This window comes from Oenanthe melanoleuca, chromosome 5 (genome assembly GCF_029582105.1).
Source record: "Oenanthe melanoleuca isolate GR-GAL-2019-014 chromosome 5, OMel1.0, whole genome shotgun sequence".
NCBI lineage: Eukaryota > Metazoa > Chordata > Aves > Passeriformes > Muscicapidae > Oenanthe > Oenanthe melanoleuca.
This window is the reverse complement of record NC_079339.1, coordinates 27885654-27904470: the sequence shown is the minus strand read 5'-3', so window position 1 is coordinate 27904470 and position 18817 is coordinate 27885654. Positions and strand designations below refer to the sequence as shown.

General features: G+C 43.0%; 1 protein-coding gene across 1 annotated transcript in view; it reads right to left on the bottom strand.

Annotated features, from left to right (window-relative positions):
* LOC130253793 (deubiquitinase DESI2-like) overlaps positions 1-18817 on the bottom strand; it is a 57983-nt gene that overhangs the window by 13816 nt on the left and 25350 nt on the right. The window contains exons 2-4 of the mRNA XM_056492695.1: positions 5638-5710; positions 4229-4322; positions 3102-3243 (exon numbers count right to left, since the gene is read on the bottom strand). Coding sequence (XP_056348670.1) covers positions 3102-3243; positions 4229-4322; positions 5638-5710 — 309 coding nt within the window. The remainder of the gene's footprint in view (positions 1-3101; positions 3244-4228; positions 4323-5637; positions 5711-18817) is intronic.

Below are 18817 nucleotides of genomic sequence, written 5' to 3'. Positions count from 1 at the left end.
ACTGACATCACCACTCAGCTATAAAGCTCTGCCCCTGGTTTGTGTGCTGAAACAGAACAATACAAGCCAAAAACCAGATAACTAATGCTGGCAGATGAGAGAGCTGTCACCAAAAGATTTCAGAGCCCTTTTTGAAGGAAGCAAATAACCCAGGATGCGGGGAGGGGATCCTTTGGCACAGCACAGGGATGTGACCTGCCTGGCATTACCCAGGAGGCTCAGAGCCACCATCCCCTTAACTGTGCACAATGGTTTATGCCTGCAAGCAGAAAAGCCTAAAGGGCTGTTGGGAGCAGAGATGGGCATTCCCTCTTTCATGCTAAAAAAGCATCCTCCACCCTAAACCCTCTCTGGGGTGAAAGGGCATTGTGGTACCTATTAGCATCACCTTTCAGATGGACTACAGCAACAGAGAGATCAAGAATTTGCACACAAAATTTCTGCATCTTTTCTTTTAATTCTTTGAATAACTTTTCCAGTTTACTGTCTTTAACTGTCACATATGACAGTATGCTATAATGAGTATGCTACAATAGGTGCTAAATATTTTTGTTGTTGTTATTACTCCCTCACAGATAATGAGTCTGAAGAAAAGAGCAATGCAAATACTAAAGAGACACATCTCAGAATTGATTTTTGGGCACAAATATAACTTCTGTTTTCTGGCCTATATGGTGACACATACAGACACAGACTTGTGAGCCAGTCATCACTCAGCCAGCATGCTCTGTGCACTGTGAGGATGCATCTTGTAGCTCTACATGGAAGGGACTGGACCTTGCCAATGGGGTGATTTTTGGTTTGTTTCATTTTAATGCGAACTACAGGAAGAAGAAGATAAAAAAGTCACTTGGGCTGGGAAGTAAAGCAAGCATTCAAATGTTGAGAATAGAAACTTTAAGTTCTGTCTCAATAGATTTCAAGCAGACTTCCTCCAAAACGTCAGAAGTACCCCAAGATAAGCTATGCTACTTCTCACCCAGCTCCAAATTACCAAAATGACTGTACTCACCAGAATGGATGGGGCTACCTATTGTAAAGCAGCCACACATACTCCTCATGTTGCTGACTGAGGCTTATTGAATGGCTGGGACTTTTGCTTAGTGTCATACCACCAGCTATTTTTATCAGCATTTCAGCTCCTAATTTCTGTATCCCTGTGCTAGAGACCATCCAGGACAATCTGCTCCTGGACCTGCTCTCCAGCTCCTCCGGGGTTGCATTTGTAATGCATTAGAGAGGGTTGATAAACACAGACATATGTGAAGAGCAACAACAACAAAAAATCCTGCTTGCCTATGAAGAACTTATTTAAACTGACATAGATCTTGAGAAAATCCTGCTCCTGGGAGCAGAAGTGTCAGAACCAGCCATTCAGGCTTTTGCTTTACAATCTAGAAGGTTACAGGGCAATGAATGAGTGCTCTGAATCCACCAAAAAAGCTCTTACAGGAAAACTTAACCCTAAACTCCACTCCTGTAAAGATGCCTACTAAAAGCATGTTGAAAACAAAATTTAAAATACACTACTAATTCTTGTAGAAGACCTCTTACTTGGCTTGTGTTAGGAAAGCTGGACAAGGAAGGGGCAGTGAGGGATACATTGATGTGTAGCAGTAAAATCAAGGAAGAATGGCTTTGAGCTTATAGCTCAGAGACAAGACAGACATTTTACCTTTCAAAGTACATAGTAAGCAGTGACTTTATTTCACTGCTGCACGTAAAGAATTTTATCTTTTCCTAATAATCCTGAATTTCCTTCATAATTTTTAAAGTTCCTATTTTTTGTTTTGTTTGATATTTTATTCCAAATTAGTAGTGTGGCAAACATGGATTTACTCACTGTACTGCTTGGAACTTCATTCTCTGTTTGTACCAATTCAATTCCTTCCTGTCTGTTTTAATTTGCTAACATTTGCAGGAAGGACTCCATATATAATTAATAAGGATGGAACCAATAAAGAATTAGTGTTCCTAAGACCCTAAGCATGTCCCTTGTAAGTCAATTGCTGGTTCCCAGATTCACTTGGTATTTTCTTACAAAATCATACAGTACTTTTTCCACACATGATGGGCTTGTCTGGGGATGAATGAACACTTGTGGAAAAGAGGTTCTTGGCATAGGACTCTTGCCCCATATGATGAAGAAAGGAAGGATGTGTAATCATTTGGATGGGGATTCCAGAGGGAGAAATTAAAGTTTCACTGTTACTGCAGTCCTACTCTATCATGACAAATTATATTCTCTCATTGAGTTTGCCATAAAGCAAGTATGGAAAGCACAGGAAGAATTTTTATGGAAGGTCATTTCCATTTTGTACTTTTCCCATCTTTTTCTGACACTGGGTTAAGATCTGGAAATCAGATTCACAGAAATGCTGAATATTCACTCCTTAATTGAAGCACACTTTAACCAGCTCATCTGGGAGTTGAGGAGGAAGGCAACTTCCCCCCAGAATAATCACATCTTTAGGAATCAAAAATCAGGTACCTCAAATCAGCAGATAGATGGAATAAAATTTGTGTTTCTCTGTGCTTCAGTTGTCTCTGAATAGAAATAACAGCTCTGTTATATAATTTCTCAAACCTCACAGTGGAATTAAGAACATAAGTGAATAAGCACTGAAGGTGTCTACAAGAAAATCAATTCTTTTTTTTAATAGGTTTGGATGGTGCAGATTAAATAAAGAAAAAGAATGCCCACTCTCTGAATACTGCAAATTTTTGTTTCCAAAACACTGATAAACCATTTTATGCCTTTGCAGATCATACACTGTTATTTATGTTTGTTATAAAAATGATGCACATTTGCATGCTAACCAGGTCTGTCCTTTCAATTCCTGCTCAGTGAATCAAATTACAAGCACTCTATTTTCCCACACAGTTTAGAACAAACATGTGATAAACCTGCCACATCTCTACCTCCTGATCCCATTCACTTCAACAGCAAAGGGCTTCCAAAAATATTAAAGGCTGAGACAGAATATTTGGTTATGGGCTCTGACTTGGCAGGGTGTGCTGACCCCATGTCCCTTTCTGTGAAGGTAACTACAGATCTGAAGCAGTAAAAAATGAATAAATAAATGAATAAATAAAGCCACCTCAGCCAGAGCAGAAGAAAAGTGATTGCAGTTCTTGTGCATCAAATGGTACGCGTTTCCTTTGTACTCTTTGCCCAGCTCTTCCATAATCTTATCCACGTCCTCCTCTGTGAAGTCTGTAGTGCCCAAGGCAATGGATTCTCTAGTTAAAAACAAAACATACAACAAGAAAAACAGAAAGATACAATGAAGAGTGTCATGCATACCAAGGGAGAAGGAAATAATCAGATATTGGCAAGAAGGACAGACTTAAAATGTTCTGAGGCTGTCAGAGACTGTCACTAAGAGAATGGCACAATAATATCCACAGCTTTTCCTCAAAGCAAGTTATCACACAGGCAACAGCCTTGAGATCTTCTTGCTCACCACCAGGGAAGTCCCAGCTCTTGGAGTCTACTCCTACTCCACCCATCATCCCAGAAGAGAAATTTCTCTTACAAGAGAGGAGATGTTTTTTCCACAACTGAGAGGATCCCCTGGGCCAGGAAGGAGGAGACTGAAAACTTGATGCAGAAACCTATTTCTTCTCCCAATATTCACTCTAGCACTTGCTCTAAAATGGCCCTCAACATAAACTGGCAGTCTGGCAAAGTCAAGCTCCCCTACCATGGACATTTCCTTGACCCAGAGTCCCACAGTCTGAGCATTTTGAACACCATAAGAATGCAGCATCCTCTCAGACTCCTCTAGTCTGTCCCTTCTAACAGAGCAGCAATAAGCACATGCAATCAATGGCTTCAGGTACTCTGTGTAGTGTCCACAGATAGGTTGTACTCATAAAAGGAGAAGTCTTTTTTTTTTACCCCTGTGCATTTGCTCTGTGTAACAGGCAAAACTGGGAGCACAGAAGATTAATAAAATGGGAAAAGAAAACTGCACTCATTTGTAAGCGTGCTTTTAATCCCTGACAAACACAGTTCATCACTGCTCTCTGTTTGCTGTACACACTCTTTTATCCACCTCCAAAATCCCTGCAGGGCTGTCTTTGAATCAGGATCACGTAAAGGATGGCAATGAGGGCACTTCTGAGGAGACTGAAAGGAGGACCCAGAGGGCAGGACTTCCCTGCTCCCCTTACACCAATGGCTACCAGAGGCAGAGGAGAAGATGCAGAAAAGGGCCCTTACTTGAATTTAAAGGTCTCGCCAAGTTCTACAGCACTGCCAGGTGTGATCTCGAAAATCCCACTGAAAGGGTAGGGATGCCCTCCATAGGCAAACTCTGGCAAGGAAAGAAACAGACTGTGAGTAATTGAATGAACGCCATGTCAGGAAAAAGTCTATGGCAGCTGTCTGCATGGCTCACATCAGCACCAGGGGCTGGGCTGTTGCCAAAATCTGTTTCAGCCAGACTCTGAAAGCTGCTTTCACTGCCTGGATATCTTTTGGACTGAGGATGCCCTCACAGCCTTCCTCCAAGCTAGCACTACTGCTTTCCCACAGCACCAGGAAAACTCTCTGAGAATGTCTCTGTCCCCATCCAGGTGGCTTTCTCTCAGTGGAAAGTTCTGCATTGAAGGCATCTGGATAAACTGTGAGAGGCTGCCAGTGGTGCTACTGAGCTGGAAGAAGTAGTTTCTAGAGCAGGGAGAAATCAAAACTTCCAGAGGGATTTACAGGCAGAGAGTGGGAAGGAAGTCTTTGCAGAAATCCAGGCTGATTGTACCCTGCTGCCTCAGCACACAGGTCAGGTCAGGGGGTCCCTCCTTGCCATAGAGGCCACCTTGCATGGCCTGTGAAACACAGCCTGTGATCCTCATGGTGTCACACAGGCCATGTCACAGGGCCTGTGAACGCCTCTGTGCTCAAGATGGAAATGGCACCAGCAGGGGCTCTGGCTACTGCATGGCACTGCCTAAAAGTACCATAAGTGAGGAGCCAAGTCATTCCCATTTAATGCTGAAAAAAGAAACAAAATCTGTGGTGCTAGTTCACTCTTCCCCACACTACAGATGTTTTCCAGATCCCTTGACTTTTGAAATAGGTGGCTCTAATCAGCTTGTACCCCATTCAGACAATTTTCCTTTTTTTGTAACTCTACTGTTTCAAATCCACAGTTTCCAATATCTGGAAACCCAGATTCCAAGATTTCTAGACCACACACATTCACAAAGAATTACTGAAAACATATTTTTCCTGACAGGGAATTAGCACAAACACATCTGCAGGCCTTAAGACAACTCCTAATTGACCTCTGTTCCCCCTCCTTCATTTCTCCCATGCTCTATCCCCTTCCTTCACCACAGGATGGCTTCCCATCATTGCTCCTCCTATCTGCCATCCTGCTACACACCTGCACAGGCTATACAGGCTGCAGTTACAGGCTGAATAAGGACTACATGGTTCTTAACAGAACTGCATGAGTTTCTCCTACACTCCACAATGGACTCTGAAAAGAGAAATGGCTGAATTTTTCAGTTTTTGTTCCTCAAAACATCCCTTGCCAAAAGCTGTAAGTTTGGGGTGCTTTTCCATATCAGACTGGCCATACAGTTGTCCCCATGTTCTGCAGGTAGCAAAAGGGAAATACTTCATACCTCTGCCGTAGATCTCGATGCCAGAGTGGAAGACACCAATCCCCAAGGTGGAGGTGTATTCATTTATCCAGTACTACAGTAAGAGAAAAGCCACATTGGGAAGCATTAGTGGAAAAGAAACACATGATCTTGGTCTAGGGTATATCCCTCATCTCTCCAACTCATCTTAAAGAGAAGAATGATTTTGAAATTATCCTGAGAAAACAAATTGAGACTCTTACAGACCAAAAGAAGTGGGCACTGTATTTATTCAGATGGATTGGATTAGCTCTCCAAAAAATGCTCATCTAACCCTTTCTATCTAGGGTACTAACTTGTATTAAGATACAACTGGACCTGAACCTGCATAAACCCAGCTGCTAGAGGATGTGTGATTATTTATCTTATTACCTAATACCTGGCACTGAGTCAGTTTTATCAATTCACTTGCCTTATTTAATCTTCAAAATCCTCAGTAAGAGAATCCCCAGTTATTTTTCACATACCTTGTAACATCACCTCCCAGCACCCCTACTTATTATTAGTTTGTTTTTAGGCAAAGAGATCATAGAGATGGATGTCTGTTGCCCCAATAGGTCAGACAAGTTTCAGGAGGAGCTGTTAAGTGGCTGCATTGCTCTGGAGCCCAGCATTGCCCCATTACATTTAAAGCAGAGAAACACTGCAGCTCAGTGCATGAGTGGGAGGCTCCTCTGCTGAGCCCTGTGCTGGGCCTGTTTCCACCACACCGTGAAGGACAGTGCAGACACCCAAACAGGTCCCAGCTAAGCTAATTCCAGAGTGAGGAGCTGTACAGCCATGCCAGAGCAATGCTGCATTGGAGATAATTAGCCCTGCTCAGCATCAGTGTTTATTAGGTCAGCTGCAGAGCTGCACTGCTACAGAAATGATGTTTTCAGGAACTGAGGAAACTGCCCATGCCTGGTATATTTACAGTTCACTTACAGCTGCTCTGCAATGAAGATACATCTTCTAGTAACCCAGAGCAACTGAATTCTGGTTTCAATCTACCACTGCAAGAAAAATGAGTGGTGTTCACTTGTTCTTGTACAAGGACATGACAGGGTCATTAAACTAATATTCTCTTCTGGGTCTGGTAGCAGCTTCTTGTGGAATCAGAATAAGCTGCTCCTTCCCTGTGTCTGGTGTCACTGAGCTGCCATGGTATGAGTTAGAGCCCCTCTGCTGTCAGGCAACCAGAGGTCTGGCATACTCCAACAACTGTGCTTGCACTTCTTGCTTATGTATTTATGATGACTGCAGTAGCTCTGTAAATCACCTGAACATGTTTTTTGCAAAGCCACTGCTACTGTGAACAAACACAGTAGCTTTGATATGAAAGCAACAGTCCCAAGCCTGACTTAATGTATGGCTAATCTTGATATCTTAAGCCATGTCCCCAAAAATGCTTGCCTCTGGCAGCACAGCAGTTCTATTTCCCTCCAGCAAAGGCTGTAATACTTCTTGTTCTCTGTGAGTTTTTTTATCACAAATGATGTATTGTTGCAGGAGGGCAGCAAACTGCCTGACCCCAGCTGGACCTCTGCTGACTTTGTGTAACCTCCATTTACTTCACTTGAATTATGCAAACCCTTGTTTTTAGGGTCAGCTCTCAGCCTCTCCCAGCTGCTGGCCAGCACATCAGCAGTGAGCCCTGGGTTGAACACCATGCATGGTATTTGGTGCCCTTGCCTTCTGCTGCCCTTCCCCACACCTAGTTTTCTGCAGCAGGAATATCTCCACTCTGACTGGGGAAGAAGATAGAGGTGGAGGCCATACATGACACCATGGGACAAAAGCCTGTCTGCCCTGGACACAAAACCCTACATTCAGTTCCTGAGTCTCCCACAGAATCTCGTTCCTGAATCTCATCACAGAATCATAGAATCTTTATGGTTGGAAGATACCTCTAAGATCATCAAATCCAGCCATCACCTAGCACCACCACCATGTTCACCACTAAACCTCAATGCCATATCCCCTCATTTTTTAAATACTTCCAAGGACTCTGACTCCACCACTTCCTTGTACACTCTGTTCCAATGCTCGACAACCTTTTCTGTGAGGATATTTTTCTAATATCTATTCTGACCTCCCTTTACACAACTTAAGGTAATTTCCATCCTGTCACTTATTGCCTGAAAGAAGACCAACCCTCACCTCACTACAGCCTGCTATCATATATGGTTGTAAAGAGTCATCAAGACTCCCCTGAGCCTCATTTTTTCCAGGCTAAACACTCCCAGCTCCCTCAGCTGCTCCCCAGACTTGTGCTTCAGACCCTTCACCAGGCCCTGCTGCCTTTCTCTGGACCTGATCCAACACCTCAATGCCTTTGTTGTAGTGAGGGGCCCAAAACTGAACACAAGGTTTGAAGGGCTTCACCAGTGCTGGGTACAGGGGCACAATCCCTGCCCTGGTCCTGCTGGCCACACTATTGCTGATCCAGGCCAGGATGCCATTGGCCTCCTTGGCCACGTGGGCACACACTGGCTCATGTTCAGCTGCTGTAGACCAGCATCCCCAGTCCTTTCCTGCTGGGCAGCTTTCCAGTCACTCATCCCCCAGCCTAAAGCACTGCCTGGGGCTGTTCTGACCCAAGTGCAGGACCTGGCATTTTACCTTACTGCACCCTCATATGATTTGCCACAGCCCATTGTTCCAGCCTGTCCAGATCCCTCTGCAGAGCCCTCCTTCCCTTGAGCAGATCAACATTCCTGTCCAGCTGGGTGTTGTCTGCAAACTGACTGAAGGGGCATTCATGAGTTAACTCCTCAGATAGTCTCAGGTAGTCTCAGTGAGCTTCAGAAAAACACTGGATTCCCAAATCCTACTGAAACAACTCCCAGATGATATAGTAAGTAGGTTGTCTTCTTCCCTCAGGCTGAGCTATTGCATACAACCAAAACATGTCCAGGTCACGCCAGCTGCTTTGTTTAGAGAAGTAATTGATAGGAAGAGAAGGGAGACTTTTTAAATTAGAAATACTCTTGCCAGTTATCAAAATCAGAGCTATCTGCATAGCCTCAAGTCTTTGTATTTCAAACAAGGAAGTTACACAGAAAGCCACTTGCAGCTATAGCTTTTTCTTATTCCATATTAAAGGTTATGTTGGATCCAAACAACAAATAAGCAAACAAGCAAGAAGAAAAATCCTCTCCTTGACTGTTAGAATAATGTTCTGAGGCTTGACCACCTCATACATGCAGAGCAGTCTCAGAACTGCCTGTCCTGTCCCCCAAGCACTCTTGATCACAGCACAGAATTTCAGCCCCTGCAACCCATCCTGCCCGGCTCCAGGAAGAGAGACAGGCTCCAGGTCAGCTCCAAAAGCACATGTGATGAGGAGGCTCCTCCAGATATAAAGAAGAGGTTTCTCTGGCTGATGCCAGGTATTGCAAGATTATGACCATTATGGGGACATTTCTGTCTTTAAATGGTGTATTTTTCAGTATTAATTCCTTTAAATGAGCTATTATGGATTGAAGTACAACCTCAGCCATACCTGAATGTGAACAGAAGCTATCCTGACTTAGTACTTTCTTTCAAATCATTTCAATCACACAGGGGCATTACTGAAGTGGGGTCTGATTTGCATCTTGGTTCTGTTGATACAATACTGATACAACCTACTAGCAATACTAAAGTACAAGGCAGCTCTGAATCATGGCTGTACTGTCCTCATCTCACCTCTGTCTCCAGGGTGCAGCCGAATCTGCCTCCAGTGTGTGACTGAACTCACAGTGAACGCCTCACAGCACTTTGGCTCAGCCCCCGGCTTGTCTCGGGAGGAAGCTGTGCTGAAGTGAACATGTCAGTCACTTGCTGAGCTGGAAAAGAGAATCCAGGCCAGATTTGAAGCCAGGTTTGTACACACGTGCACAAGCTGGCCTTGTTTTCCAAGGGGTTTGCAATTCTGAGCATAAGAACAGCAGCAACAGTCAACAAATACTCATCTCTGGAGTAAATTGGTTATTGCTTAGATTAAAAACAAAAATGTGCAGCCTGTTCAGTCAGATGAAAAGAGCCAGGGAATTGAATACAACAGTTTCTTAAAGGGAGTTGTGATTCATGCTTGCATTGCATACTGCCTGGAAAATTGTGCCCTAAACCATACAGAGAGGGACTTGCAGCATTCTGTCTCATTTCCATCTTCAACAGAGACAGAGAAGAGCTCATATAATAACAGAGAGGGAGAGGAAGGCTAACCAGGCTATTATCATTACATAACAGCAGCAGATAACCCAGAACTCACAATTCAAACCCAGGGAGGAACTTCTGCATTTAGCTTGTAGTGCAGTAAAGAGCTTTTAGGGAAGGTCCCCAATGAAGTAGAATTTTATGCAGGTTTTCCCCTATTTTCTGTTGGTTTGGTTCAAAGATCAGAATAAGCGAGATAGTTTAGATTCTGGGAAATACTCTAAGTCAGTTCTTGTATTATTCACTTCAGTTATCCATCACACAGAGGTAGAAGTAAAAGTCTTACCAGAACAATGAACCATGCCCTAACTTTCCAGAAAAGAAAGAAATTAAAAGTTTCATTATATTGACATGCATCTTTTAGGTCTAGAATGGAGAAACAGATGATGTGATACTGGCAGATTATATCATCCTGGGAGTTTTCAGAGCCAGAGTTCCCAGGAACTCGTGCCAGAAACATGAGTTTCCAGATAGAAGAGGCCCATCTGTGTAACCACTAACTTCCACCATCAGCTAATACTGTACTATAACATTGAAGTTTCTATCACAAACTCTCTCTTCCCTACTTCAAACCTACTTCATTACTTTCCATGGTGTGTCACCAAAATCTTTCCTGCATCAGTGTGCTGAGCAATTTAATTAAACAGCTCCTCAGATGCTGGGGAGAAGACTTCTTCTATGAGTATCTCAGATATTCTGAACACTTGATACTTTCTCTGAGCAGCCAACACATAAGCAATTCCATTTATCACCCTAATACTGACTGGATATTCCACTCCACCAGATCCCATCCACTACTGAACAGATGCTAAGCCTTCTTTCCTTATGGTCTGTATGACCGTATAGAAAATAAATCCACCAGTTGTTAATTAGATCTGATTTCAATAAATAGCTGCAAACTCAGAGCACCCATTGCCATAGAGAGCTCTACTCTTCACCAGGTATCACACACAAGCAATGTCTGAGCCAGGATACCAGGCTAGACAGAGCTTGGCTCTGACCTCATCTGGTGCTTTGATGTCCAGGTATGACTATACACAGATGATGAAACAGTAACTAACTTGTCCCTATCTCTTCTCACAATCTGCATGTAATTCAGAAGGATTACTTCCTTTTCACTGTGAGTTCACTGGCAGAGCTTTGCTTCTGGGAGAAAGCAAAAAAAAAAAAAAATAAAATCAGTAAAGAGTGATATTTAGACATTGCCAAGGAGCAAAGAGCATGTCAACACAGGTCCATAAGAGACTGTCAGCCCGACCACCAGAGTTTGATTTTAATCCTTTCCTTCTTGAGGGCCAAGTCACACACTGCACTTGTCCCTTTAGGGATGTCTCCTCCCCTAGAGGGATCTGGCTTCCTGAAGAGACCCTTGGCTTGACAAATTCAAGTGGAGGACACCAGGGCAGTACTTGCCCCTGCAGTCAAGTTACCTAAGCAGCCTCATGAAGATGTGCAAAGGACTGTGCACTAACAAACCCACTGCTCAGTCATATCTCAAACACCAAGAGAATGCTCTGCAATGTTAAATCTCAACACAAAAGGTAGTCTTTTAAAGGCAACATCAGATTGATGCAGCTAGGGAACATTCAAAGTAATACCTCAGCATTATGTCCTGAGATGCATTGATCCAGAAATCTGAGAGCACAAAAGATAAACTGGAGGGGAAAGCTAGAGAACAGCGTTTCAGGAAACCAGCAAATAAAATCCCAGCTGTTTACAGCATACAGCCAGCAGCTTCAGAAGAGTTTATTTGTACATCTTTCTAAATCAAGATCTAGAATCTTGGGCCCACAGAGGTGGAAAGAAAGGGCCCATAAAATTATTCCCCTAGTAATGTTTGCAGGGGTGAAGGAAGATTTACTTCAACTACAGACATGCAGGACAGGGGGCTTCCTGCAGATCCAGAGCTCTTCAGTCATATTGCAGCAGTGCTTACTTCTGTTCCATGGCCCCAGGCATGCACACAGTCCTGCAATATGTCCCAGTCCTTCTGCTGTTCACCCCTTCTGCCCTGGAGCTCTAGTGACAAAAGCTCACTCATGTGGGATGACGTCCAACTACACAGCATGGCTACTATTAGCAAGTTTTCATTTGCAATTGGGTGAGACCCAAGCTCATTTCAGTGTGACCCATGTCTCTTGCACTCCATTCTCCAGGGGCCCAAAGCTCATATATTCATCAATTCTAAAATGCTATTTTCCTAGTAATACTGTGAATACAGATTAAGTGAGAAAGGGTTTAAATACATGTGGGCAGAGCAACAACTAAATAAAGCTTAACAGAGTATTGAGGAGTGATGACACAGACCTGTCTTTGGTACATCACACCTGGGAAAAGCTACCTGGGTGGGTCCTCACTCCAGCACACACTGAACACGGTTCTTCCCAGCTGGAGGATCATTTCCTATGTCAGGTCCTCTTCACTGTTGGCAGAAAGTTACCAATCTGCACATCATGGACATAGGTGTGAAAGCCCAACAGGTCGCTCCAAATCAAATCAGCCAAAAGCACTGCTTCAATCAAGTATGTTAACTTTCAACTACAATTCCAGACATTGTTAAAGAAACAAAATGCTGCAGGTAAAATGGTCTGTGTTTACAAACAGGTACAGCCTCCAGTTGCAGTAGGCAGTAAATTTCAAGTAGCAAGAAAAACAGTTCCCAGGGTGTGGGCATTGGCCTGCTTGCAAACAACCCAACTGGCAGAGCTGATTAAAGCTCAGGAACTACAGGTTTTCTTCCAGGACAGCATTCTCAAATACTGAGAAATCTGCAGCTTCAGTGCAGCAAGAGAGCTTGATGTAGCTCTGATGAGACAAGGATACAGGGTGACACAAGGACCCCATTCAAGAACCACACTCCATACTCAGGCAGGAGAACTGGCTGAAGAACAGAGTTGAGGAGCAATCACAGAAAGAAGAAAAGGACAAGGCATCCTTTGGCATGCAACTGCCTGTGCTCTGCTGCATTTTGAATGAAAGGAGCTTCTGCTAAAGATACCTCCCCACCCTTCAGGTTAATACACTCTAATAGAACAGGAATTTCCTGAGAAATTACAGCCTGATACTTAAAACTAATACTGCTAAACATATTCCCTCCTGCAAACCCACAGACACCAGGAGAGGAGACCCAAGGCAAGATGGTCTATTGCAGCCTTGAGAGGAGCAAGGGGCTGAGCCTCTGTGGGACTGCAGCAGCCAACTCTGTCTCAGCAGCTCTTCTATTTCAGCCAGGTTCTTCTCTGCAAAGCATCTTTTCCTCTCAGGTTGGGCTAAATACAGGCTGTCTTCTCAGGAAGAATTTCTTCACAGTTTACTGTAGCTTTTCAGATATTATTGTAATATGCATCTGAATTGCCTGACGTATGAGCCAACAGTAAAACCTTTACAATCAAGGAGCATAAAGAGCTTATTTCAGAGGCTTCTAAAATGCTGTGTGTGGATTAAAAACTGATGCTGCTGCTGAGAGAGATTGGAAATCTACTTATGGCTCAATGTTGTGACGCAATGCGATTTTACTGGAAGAGTACAAGGACAGAAGAAAATATTAATCAGGCTGTGGAAAGGAAGCAGTAAGCATTTCAGTAGTTAACTTTTGTGAATATTCAGAATATTTTTAATTTAAAGTCACAAACAAGATTTAGCAGTTACAATGGGATACCTCCAGCATTTCCACTTCCAGCTTCATCCTATAAACAGTAGGCAGAGTTCTAGCTCAGTATACTGGTATTACTTGAAGTCTCTTACCATTTTCTGCTTTCTCCATTACTGTTTACACTTTCTACCCTGCTACACTGCTGGTAGGTGTTGTCCTGAGCAGAGCTCCCTTCCTGCAGCTACACCTGTGAGGTGTTTGCAAGTTTACTGCTGTGTATCCTTGGCCTCAAGGCATGCACATCTGAAGCTGCTATTCAGAGGGCAGCTGACCCAGTGTGCTGTGCATTAAATACAGTTCTCTTGTTGAGGAGAGCCAACACTCATCCAACTCATGTTTCAGTGCTTGAGTGGGAACCTGCCTTACCAATGGAGACATGGGGCAATTTGCTGGCTAAAATAATGCAGAATGACCATCCCTGTCTCTTCTGTTTGTAGGTTCACACAAAGCCAGCCCAAGGGCTTGTCACACCAGTCATGACACTAATAGCCCATCTTGGTTGTCTGTGTGCACAACATTGTATTTATAGCAGATTGTTCACAGCATACAGGAAGCAATATATCATTCTTCCAACCTCCACCTGTTTCCCTAAACTTTATTCCTGCCTGTGCCTGAAGCAGTCAGCTCAGTGAGCCAGGGTGGGACTGGGGACATCAAACAGAAATCACTGAGGGGGAATTGTTGGAGCCAGTGCTAAGAGCCTGCCCCACACAAAAAGGGCATCCATTTGCAGGATTATAATGAAATATGTTCACTCATGGAATGTGCCTGAGAAACTCACATGTGTTAGAAACTTAAGGAAGTGATAACTTTGCCTTAGATGTATTCACAATGACAAATTGAGAGGTATTGAAAAAGAACAGCAGCAAAATGATCAGGGAAGTGGCAAGACTGACATATAAGAATTAATTAGAAGCACTAATAGCTTGGCAAAGCAATGACTGCAAATGACAAATCTGCAAACATCTGAAGGGCTGACATGAATTATGGGAGAATAAGAATGATACAAAAGATTCAAGTAGGAGCAACATACTCAGTTTAAAAAGAAAAGAGACTTTGACTAAGTGCTTAGAAGTTTCCTGGCAGCAAAAAAAAAAAAGAACAAGAAAACATTTGTATGACTCAAAGTTCAGATATTGGGAAAGTCTTAGTGTGCCTGTGCAAGACAGAGTATTGAATGGTCTGAAATGTTTTGCTGTGCTAATGTCAGGGAGGCTGTTAACATTCTCAGCTGTGGTGTTTCAGATGCTGCACCCCTACCTGTGAGCCCTCAGCCCAGACTGTCAGTAAGTAGGCTTCCCATCAAATAATGCAGATGAGTTGAAACAAAATGCAAGGGAGATAAATACCCAACAGCATGGACAGAAGCTGTGACAGGAAACAGTGCAGATGCTTTGGCTCTAGAACTAGATTGACCCTGACATATCTGGTCAGCAATATGGCCTTAGGGCTCTCTGTCCATCTTGCAGAAAGGATGTAACTGAGAACTGTAATAACAGATAGGGCTGTTAAATGATTTTTAGATGTGGAGTAATGCTGTGGCCTTGCTCAGACCAAGAAATATTAACATCTTTTCCTTGTTGGCAACGATCCTTTGCTGTCTTCTGTGGACCTGTAGCAGTGTTTCTCACCAAAGAAGAGTCTAAACCCATCCTAATGTCCAGCATCACAGGAAGAAAACAGGCATTTGGTGCATCCTTTGCAAACACACTCCAGTTGACACATCAGCCCTGCTTAGCCCAAAGCACCTGCTTTGTTCAGAGTATTGGGCTGCAGGTAGCATGCACCCTGAGTTCCCCACAGAACAGCTGACTGACAAACAGCTGCAGCACATCCCCAGAGTGCTGACAAGTTCATCTCTGCTTTGGCAGATTATTAACAGAAATTTGAACTTCAGTCTTTCAAAACCAAGATAAACACCCTAATCACCATAACTTCTCTAAGTGATGCATGCACATGTAAACTGCCCAGCAGAAGAGAGTGAGAGATTCATGCCACCAAATAAACCAGCAGCTAAGAGTTTTCTACCAAAGATCCCTGCTCAGGTTCCTGAATTTCTCTTCCATGAGAGCAAAATGCTAATATGGCACTGATTCTTCCTTATTGACTTGCCCTCCTCTGGAATGTTCCTGCCTGGGCAAACACAAATACCTACTTTTTGGTTAACCCAGGCATACCAACATGCCTGACCACCTGAGGCAGATTTCTTGTGATCTCTTCTTGGTTTTCTAATGAGAACATCCAAAACACTAATCTCTTTCAAGCTACAGTATAGTTTGAAACACCCTTCACCATGCTGTTTCTATTCATAAGTACTTCAGGATCCAAGCCCTGGCCTTCAGAGCCTCTGAAAGAGAAAATTAATATCTATGACAAAACAGTCTGTCTGCTCATCCTGTTAACAAGGCTTCATGCCTTGGTGGACTGGGGAGCTCACTCTTTTTCCTGAATTGTGTTTTGTTTTCTTTTATCCTCTGACAGTGGCTCACACCTGTCAGGTCATCCAGACCAAAAAATTCAATCTTCGTTTCCTATCATAAACCTTGATTAGCTGTCAAGATCATTCTGCCTTTTCTCCTAACCATATTTAGTTGATAGCAGAGGTAGGAAGAATCATGTCCAAAATTTCTAGGCTGTGAGCAGCCTGAAGGAATGGGATGCAATGAACTAACAATAAAGTCCTTCTTGTAACACATACAACCTTGAAAATTTTGATGAGCTACATGCAGGCCACTTACAACTTTCTATTGTCAGAGATGACTGCCAAGTGGATGCAATACCCATATTTGCATTGCAATCCAATTTATTAATGCTTTCACTAAGGGCAACAGCCTCCAAGATACACAAGGCAGGGACATCTACTCTCTTGATACCAAGAAAGAGTAAGAAACTGGTTAAAATAATTTCTGACTTCTGCCAAGTCTCTACATGGCTAACTGCTTGGAGAAGACTGAGGTAACAACAAAGTAATTGCAACTACAGCCATCAAAAAGGGATGAGAAGTCCACTTATGATATCACCACAGGCAATGGAATAAATAGTTCTTGTTCCATCCCATTAATGCAGAGCACAGTAACATATTGCTTTCAACCTGTTGTTTAGAGAGCCAAGGCAGACAGGAAGCAACTTCAAAGAAATCTGTAGGCTGCCAAGAGTACATTTGTTAGACAAAAGTTGACATCTTCAGTAGAAAAAAAATTTAGAATGAGAATCATACAAACATTAAAGGAAATAAAATTACTGCCCAAAAAGAAACTGGAGAGAAGGAAATCTTGGGTTGAAACAGGAGGTGGAAGCATATTTGAACATTCACAGATAAACTGATGAAGGATAGTTCCACAGCTAGGATGCCAAACAAGAGCTTGAGAAGTATTCCCTGCCCTGCTATGGACATACCAAAGATTTACTCCAGACCAGGTCAAAACTGACATTTCATCAGCATGATACTACATTCACATTCAAAACTGTGATCCTTCAAATTCTTCTTCAAATTCCCATTTACCCTGAAGTCTTTAACACCATCATTATCAGCAATCTGGATGGAAGACCTTCCCATTCCACTATAGTGTGAGCTCCACACTCAGATAAAGAGAATCCTCAAAGGAGATGAAGATCCCAGCTCTCCTTTCAAACACTCTTTGCTGCTGGAAGTCCATAAAGTAGGACTCACCCTGGGATTCCTAATGGCAGCATTTGCACCTCATAGCCAGGAGTGAAACCTACCCACAGGTGAATCTGAATCCTTTCAGAAAAGTAAAAAAAAGATTCCCCAGATTTTCTCTCTGTGCAAGGGCTGTGTAGAGTCAAAATTACATGTAAATTCTCACTCCATCCCATTCCCATTCACTTACCAAAACCAGTTGTGCCTGTCCTGTGGCCAACAGCAATCAGAAAAGAGCAGGGTAGGGCCTGTTAGCACTAAGGAATCTATACTCCATGCTGGCTTTGGTGGCACATATTGAAGATACCTCATAGTGTCCATGAGAGAAATTGATTGTGTGCCACTAACATTAGTTTGCTACTGAGGAGAAAAAAAATATTAAAAAAAAAAAAAAAAAAATCAATATTTGTCTCCAAGCTTCTGAGAAGAGAATCTATTCTGCAGCATAGATAGGGGAAACCCTTTCACAATGTGAGCTGAGATTTTTTCCTGGAGAAGTTCCAGGGCCCTTGCCTGGCTGGCAGGGTGCCTAACCAGCTTAGCTTAGAAAAATACTGGGAAATACAGATTTCTGCAGCTAGCAACCTGTCCTTTCACCCTGCACTGTTTGTCCCGTCTTAGATAAAACTCTTCAAATACAGTGCCAATGTCATACAGTGTGTCATCTCTCTGCACCTCATACAAGTAAATGGATATGTGCATTTTTGCCATAATTGCATAGTCTCTGCTCTTCCAGAACAACTACTGAAGAATCGCATTGCAGTGATATCCCCAGATTAGAACTTAAGGCATGAAACAGAAAGCAAGGAACCTGAATACAGCAATGATAAAATGCTGTGTACCCTGGAGATTCAAATGCATCTTCCTCAAACTCACTTCTGCTGGTCTGAAGAAGGAAAAAAATTAGAACAGTAAAGCAAGAAACATTTCATTGAGAAGTGAATTGTCTCAAGAAGAGGTAACTATAATCTAGCTCAATGCCTAAATTGGTTGTTGGAATAATTAGCATCTACAAGGCACAAAACTGATATAGAAACACCAATCAGGGAAGTTCAGAGAGAAAATAGTTTATAAACCATGACCCAAGGGCTTCTATGCTGAGTGACTGTAGCACTATTTAAAATTCCTCCCATATGAAGATACAACAAAATCATTAATATGTGCAGCATGCCACTGTGTCTAGGAACAAATTAAACAACTGTGGGAGTGTCTTAACAACTCTGATGTAATGTGCTCTGCTTTGGTTTGGCTGGGGGCTACAGGAGATTTGGGTTTGAGATTTTTTTCCATAAATTCCCTCTGTCTTTATTTAATGAGCAGCAGTGGATGTACAGCTCTAAAAGCATTTAATAGCCATCCCTTGCTGAAATGGCTGCTAGGAGTAGTGCCTGGCAAGGAGTCATCAGCATTTGGTACTATGAAGATACTGCTTTGTGTGCAAACCACTTCAGATTAAAATGTGGGAGTTTGTCCCTTCAAAGGGACAGCTTCTGTGCTTGCTTCTTCCAAGGGTGACACACACTCCACTGCACAAGGAGAGGCACAAACCTGACAGTGAAGCTTCTTTGGAAAACACTAAAGTTGCCCTTTCTTTCTTCTCCTCACCCCCACCTCATAAACAGCACAGCATGTGTTGAACTAGCGTTCAGGCTGCCCTAAATATTTCC